This window comes from Rhinoraja longicauda, chromosome 20 (assembly GCF_053455715.1).
Source record: "Rhinoraja longicauda isolate Sanriku21f chromosome 20, sRhiLon1.1, whole genome shotgun sequence".
Taxonomy (NCBI): domain Eukaryota; kingdom Metazoa; phylum Chordata; class Chondrichthyes; order Rajiformes; family Arhynchobatidae; genus Rhinoraja; species Rhinoraja longicauda.
This window is the reverse complement of record NC_135972.1, coordinates 16,747,541-16,754,636: the sequence shown is the minus strand read 5'-3', so window position 1 is coordinate 16,754,636 and position 7,096 is coordinate 16,747,541. Positions and strand designations below refer to the sequence as shown.

The 7,096-nt window shown below is 48.2% G+C and overlaps 1 protein-coding gene across 1 annotated transcript in view; it reads left to right on the top strand.

Moving 5' to 3' along the window:
* The first annotated feature begins 344 nt into the window (after positions 1-344).
* nwd1 (NACHT and WD repeat domain containing 1) overlaps positions 345-7,096 on the top strand; it is a 39,539-nt gene continuing 32,787 nt past the window's right edge. Inside the window, exons 1-4 of the mRNA XM_078416532.1 lie at positions 345-450; positions 3,144-3,229; positions 4,742-4,858; positions 4,985-5,339. Coding sequence (XP_078272658.1) covers positions 345-450; positions 3,144-3,229; positions 4,742-4,858; positions 4,985-5,339 — 664 coding nt within the window. The remainder of the gene's footprint in view (positions 451-3,143; positions 3,230-4,741; positions 4,859-4,984; positions 5,340-7,096) is intronic.

Here is a 7,096-nt window from a genome sequence, read left to right as displayed (position 1 = left end):
AATTACAGAGCTGCCAGAACAAAAATAATCCTGCTCATTGTTCAGCTCAGTAACTTGAGATTGGCCTGGACAGGAATGTGCATTGGTTGTCAAGGCAATGTCTTTCCCAGTTTGAGGTTGCACACAGATCGCATTGAGCTGTTGGAGAAGCGGGGATGAAAGTGAAGGAGAAGACGAGGGAGAAGGAGGTGAAAAGTGTGGCCAAGGAAAAGACTGCGTGAAGTGATGGACGTCCGGGGCCAGGCCTGAGGTTCTCCTGTCCCAGGCATTCTACAAACGTTGTGTTTAAAGTCCTGCTGGACGCAGGGACACAGATCCAGGAGAGGCCAAGGCAGGCTGACGGGATGTGGAGTGCCGATCACCGGCAGGCCCTGCTGCGGGGCAAGCCCATCAACCTCCCAGCGGACAAGTCCAACGTGGTCCGTGTGTTCATCAGCTCCACCTTCACAGGTCGGGTATGCAGCGCTCGCGCCTCCTGTCATAGAGTCACACAGCAAGGAAACAGGCCCTTCGGCCCAACTCGTCCATGCTTACCAAGATGCCTTCTAATCAAGTCACACTTGACCCGTGCCCAACCCATATCCCTCTATAGTTTCCTATCCATGTACCTATTTGAATGTCTTTTAAATGTTGTTAATGTGCCTGTCTCAACTACGTCATCTGGCAGCTGATTCCATATACTGAACTACAATCTACCTCTTTGGTGACTCTCGGACTATATTTGTTTGGACTTTGCTGACTTTACCTTGCACTAAACGTTATTCCCTTATCCTGTATCTATACACTGTAATGGCTTGATTGTAATCATGTATTACCTTTCTGCTGAATGGATAGCACGCCACAAAAAGCCTTTCACTGTACCTCGGTACACGTGACAATAAACGAAACTGAAACAAATAAGTACTATCCTCTGCGCAAAAAAAGTCACCCACTCAATTTCATATTAAATCTTTCTCCTGTCACCTTATCCTCTCATTCTTAACTTCCAAATCCTGGGAAAAGATTGCGTGCATTTATGCCATGCCCCTATGATTTTATACAACTTTTTAAGATCACCCCTCAGTCTCCTCTGCTCCAAGGAATGCAGTCTACCCAATCTCTCCCCATGTTTCAGTCCCCTGAATTCTCTCAACCTCTTCTGTGTCCAAGCACTGGTTTCCATCATTCCTTTCTCCCTGCTGTGTTTCACTACCACAGCTCCCTTTACTATCGGGGTCTGATTCATTCATGGAAACATAGAAAACATAGAAAATAGGTGCAGGAGTAGGCCATTCGGCCCTTCGAGCCTGCACCGCCATTCAATATGATCATGGCTGATCATCCAACTCAGTATCCCGTACCTGCCTTCTCTCCATACCCCCTGATCCCTTTAGCCACATCTAACTCCCTCTTAAATATAGCCAATGAACTGGCCTCCTTGTTCACTGTCCCTCCAATCCTACTTCTCACAGGGCATCACTGCGCAGTTACTGACTGTGGGGGTCACCATGTAACATACGTGGCATTTATAATATTGGTTGATATCACTTTACGAATTACGACGTGTGTACTTACTGCAATGAGGTTTAATGAAGCTGAATCCAAAGACTGTGGTATCTTTCAATGCATCCTGCAGAAGTGCTGCCCGTCACTCTGTGCTCAATAAAGCACCTTGTTAGTTTAAGCAACTATAAGGAAATATGTGGAGGAGTGTATTCCCACAAAATCCATCCAAGTGTTCCCCATCCAGGAACCTTAGATGAACCAGAAAGTTTGCATTCTTCTAAGGACCAGATCTCGAGCATTCAAGTCTGACGACACAGATCCATATAAGAAGTCCAGATACCACCTCGATAAGGCCATCAAAAAGGTTTAAAGGGAGTTTTGCTCTAAAGTGGAGGATGGGATGGACGTTTGGCAGCTGTGGCAGAGCTTGGATGGCATCACTTCCTACAAGCCGAAGCCTGGGAGCAATGCAAGCAAACGTGAGGCATCACTCCCTGACGAACTCAATGCATTATATTTCCCTCACGCCATTCCCATGTTTTGATAGGGTGAACACTGATGTGCCATCTCAGGGCTCCTGTAGTCTCTGATGGTATTGCAATCTCAGCCACTGCGGCCGACGTCAGAAGTTCCTTCAGGAAGGTCAATCCTCGGAAAGCATCTGGACCTGACGGTGTACCTGGTCACATTTCTCAAAACCGGCGCGGACCTACTGGCTGGAGTTTTTGCGGTCATTTTGAACCTTCCGTTACTGGGGTCTGAGGTTCCCTCCTGCTTTAAAAGGGCATTAATAATACTGGTGCCCAAGAAGAATGAGGTGACATGCCTTAATGATTACCGACTGGTGGAAATAATGTCCATGGTGATGAAGTGCTTTGAGAGGTTGGTTATAGCGCATATCAACTCTTACCTCAGCAAGAACCTGAACCCACTACAATTTGCCTACCTCCATAATAGATCAAGAGGATCGCTGGTTCTTCACTCTGCACTGGACCACTTGCACAATAAAAACAACTCAAGCTGAAGTTTTTGACCCAAAGCCATGGACTCAGTGAGAAAACGCACCAATTCTGATTCAATTCAACTGATCTTAGGAGGTATTGAGTCCCGGAGGCAAGGTTTGCTTATCCTTTACAGGATGATTCTAGCATTGCACCTCAGTAATACAAAATACCTTATAGGTTGAGCAAAAATAAAATATTGAAGAAACTCAGCAGGCTGGGCAGCATCTGTGGAGGGAATGAACAGATGACGTTTAGAGTCGGGACCCTTCTTCAGACCATTGTTCATTTCCGTCCACATATACTTCTTGACCTGCTGAGGACCTCCAGCACTTTGTGTTTTGCTCAAGATTTTAGTTGCTGTTTCTTGTGGGTTCTTGTGGCTCCATACTTTGTGGGTTGTCAACTTCATACCAACGTCATCAATCAGCTACCCAATATCACCTATGCTCCTCAAACTTAAAATTACCTTTGCTTCTTTGGATCGACTTTCCCAGATATCATTACTGGGTCAGGATCAAGAACTGCAAGGTGGTAAAGGTCAAAGATTATGAACTGGAGTTCTGTCTTTCCATCAGCGGAGAAATCCTTCTCTTTCCTGCTCCAGAAATCCAAATCGGAATTCCCACTGTGATCAGTTATTCCCATTTTTTCCAGATATGTGTATGGAACGCGACACTCTCCTGGACAAAGCCTATCCCGAGGTACAGGCTTTCTGTCGGAAACTGGGCCTAGTTTTTGAGGTGAGTTCAATGGAAATAGGGCAAGGCTCTCTCTGGGATGAAACTACCAGGTGAGTTTCCCCGGTGTAAGCTTCCCTGGAGGTAGCAGGAGGGAAGGAAGAAGACTGGAAGGATGGATCTGAGGGGGGAATGGTGAGGGGGGGTGGAGTTGCAGAATAGGGAGTCATGAATCATAGGAAGAACAAAAACAAGAGATTTAACAAGAAGCCCTAAGTGCAGCACAGTGACGCAGCTGTAGAGTTGCTGCCTCACAGCGCCAGAGACCAGGTTTGATCCTGACTATGGGTGCTGTCTGTAAGGAGTTTGTATTTTCTCCCTGTGTCTGCGTGGGTTTTCTCATGGGTGCTCCAGTTTCCTTCCACATTCCAAAGACATTCTGGTTTGTAGGTTAATTGACTTCTGTAAATTGCCCCTGGTGTGTAGGATAGTGCTGGTGTTCAGTGACCACTGGTCAGTGCGGATTTGCTGGGACGAAGAGACTATTTCCACACTATATCTCTAAACTAAACTGAAAAAGAAGATCGGGGATGTGAGAGAAAGTGGGTGTGACAGTGGATGAGTGTAGCAGGGAGGGAGTGTGACATGGAGGTGGTAAAGTGGGAATAGCAGGAAGTTGGTTGTGATGAGGAGCTGAGTAGGGCTGAGTCAGATGTGAAAGGTTCGGGCATCGTGAATGGGGGTCAAACGTGTGTGGGTTCACAAAAAAAACACAAAGTGCTTGAGTAACTCAGTAGTCAGGAAGATACTGTTTTTTTTGTAAACAGTGCGTTCAGTTCTCTGTTTCTAGTGTGGTCCGTATGATAGTTGGTGGCTGGGAGAGGAGGGCTGGACTAGTTCCAGGGCTGTACCTTCTCCTTGCCCACCAGCTCAGACATTCCAGACACTTTTCAGCTGCTGGGTTTCTTGAGTCTCAGGAAACCTCCGGTAAAGATGCTTATGCTCAGCAGAGTCCAGGATAATCTCATTAATACCTTCAAGGACATTAATTAGAACACAAATCAGCTGTTTGCAGCATTACTTAAAGCCTGAACTTATCACGAGGTTCCACATTGAACCCCAGGTTGCCTCCTTTCAACCGTGAATGGGCTCATTAGAGTTTAGACTCCAGAGTACAGGGCCAAAACGGGCCCTTTGGCCCAAGGAGTCCACGCTGACCAACAATCCCTCATACACTAACACTATCCTATACACTTTAGGGACAATTACAATTTTACCAAGCCAATTATCCTACAAACCTGTATGTCTTTGTAATGTGGGATGAATCCCGGAGCATCCCTGGGAAAACATGCGCAGGTCATGGGTTGAACGTATAAACTCCATATAGACAGGAACCGTGGTCAGGATCGAACCCAGGTGTGTGGGTGCAGTGAGGCAGCAACTCTACCGCTGTGCCGTCATGTCGCCTTAGAGTTGGGTCAAGCCAAAAATGAATTATTTGAAATCTCCACTTGCTCTATGGAGTGGATTACAATTGCATCACATGTGGTAACGGTGTCCACATAACTCTCTCAGGTGGTCGACATGCGTTGGGGAGTTCCAAATGCACTGACAGCTGATCACACGAGCACAGAGCTGTGCCTGAGGGAGATCGAGTCCTGCCAGAGGATATCGCTGGGGCCCACATTTATCGTATGTTGTTCTTTATTTCTCTCCCCTGTTGTTTTCCTCTCCCCTTCTTGACAACATGCATTTCCTTGCGATCACATCCAGAATGGATGGCATTGCAATAATTATGGTCTTACCTGACATTGGCAGGCTCTTGTTGGCAGTCGCTATGGATACCGACCCATCCCTCGTGTTATAGAAGAAAAGGAATTTGAGGTGCTACTGGCGAAGCACAGGTCAGATCCCAGCTCCTGTGAACTCCTTCAGGAATGGTTCTGGAAAGATGAGAATGCTGTCCCTCCCGTGTACGTTCTTCAGCCCATCACCACTCACCTGCCGTACTACAGCGACACCAGTCCCGCGAACCGGGAGCGACATGAGGAGGAGGTGCTCAGCTGGTCCAAGGCAGAGGAACGAATCGCCGCACTGCTCCGAACAGCAGCTGCCTGGGCAGCAGAAGAGGGCCTCATCAAAAAAGAGGCAAAGCACAAGTACTTCAAGTCAAGTGAGCTGCTCCTCCTCCACCCCTTCTCCCTCCATCTAGCAGAGTTAATTAAAGGCCTTCCCCATATCAGGCACAAGGCCAGATTGCGTTGAGTCGTCTGACTCTGGGCACCAATAGTCCTATTTGGTTTGGCAAGGGAAGGAAGGAATGCCAGCCCGGATGCCAGCTCCCAGTACAGACACAAAATGCTGGAGTAACTCAGGCATCTCTGGAGAAAAGGAATAGGTAAGTTTCGGGTCGAGACCCTTCTTCAGACTGAGAGTCAGGGGAGAGGGAAACGGCACTCCATCCGCCCACCGACTGGGGCCACCGATGTCGGCTTTGCCGAGCCAACCTGACTGGCCCCCCACGGGCCACCACCAGAGTCGATGGCTGAAGACCCAGCTCCCTCTTCCCTGACACTCAATCTGAGCAAGAGTCTCGAGCTGAAACGTCACCCCTTCTTTTTTTCCAGTGATGCTGCTTGAGCTATTCCAGCATTTTGTGTCTATCTTCAGTGTAAACCAGCATTTGCAGTTCCTTCCTACACAATTTACCAGCTCCTAGTGCTGGGTTGATCAGAAAATCAAACTGCTGGAGGAATTCAACAGTTCCTGTGGTTTCGGTGTATCTGTGGAGGGAAATAGACAGTCCACGTTTTGGGTCGGGACCCTTTCTCCAGACTGATTCTCCAGAGGGGAGGTACAGTAGCTGGTAGAAAGATGTGAGGGGAAGCGGTAGGGCAAGTGCCGGCAATCAAGAGTTGGGATAGGTGGATCCAGGTACGGTAGAGTTGAATGGAAAATGAGTCAGGTGGAGGAGAGAAGAATGAAGGTAGCAACCAAGGCTGGAGGTGATGATTGGAGAAGATCAAATGGTGGAATCTGAGAAGAAAGGAAGGTGGGCAGTGAAATGTAGAAATGGTGAGTAGAAGGCAACAGAGAAGGGGATAAAAAATTAGGGGACCTGATGTAGATGTAGGGAGGTGGGTGATAGGCCAATGGGTGATGTTGGGAGGTGGGTGATAGGCCAATGGGTGATGTAGGGAGGTGGATGATAGGCCAATGGGTGATGTAGGGAGGTGGGTGATAGGCCAATGGAGCAGATGGGAGGAGGGCGAAGAAACTGGGTGACACAGACGGGGAGAGTGAAAAGATAGGTGTGGGCGCAGGGTGCGGAGCTGGGTAGCTTGGGTGTTGTGTAGGGGTTGGGGAACTGGGTAGAAGGGATTGGGATGGTGCAGAATTGAAACAGGCCTTTGGGCCCAGTGAGTCCATACTGGCCATCGGACTAACCCTACACCCACACACTCATCAACTCCCCCCTGATTCTATCACTCACCCGCACACTCGGAGGAATTTACAGCTGGAAGTCAACCTACCAGCCTGCACAATTTTGGGATGTGGTAGGAAACCAGCGGACCCCAAAGGAATCCATGTGGTTGCAGCGAGAATGTGCAAACTCCACACAGACAGTATCTGAGGTCAGGATAGAACCAGCATTGCTGGAGCTGTGAGGCAGTAGTTCTACTGGCTGTGCTGCTCTCCCACTGTTAAATATATCGTCCTTCAGTACCAGAGATATTATCCTGGGGGCAGCACAGTTGTGTAGCTGTTACAGCTGCTGCTTCACAGCTGCAGCAACTCTGTTTCAATCCTGACCTCCAGTGCTGTTCTTGTAGAGTTTACACATTCTCTCTGTAACTGCATGGGTTTCCTTTGGGTGCTCCAGTTTTGTCCCATATCCCAAAGATGTGCAGGTTGGCAAATTAATTGGCC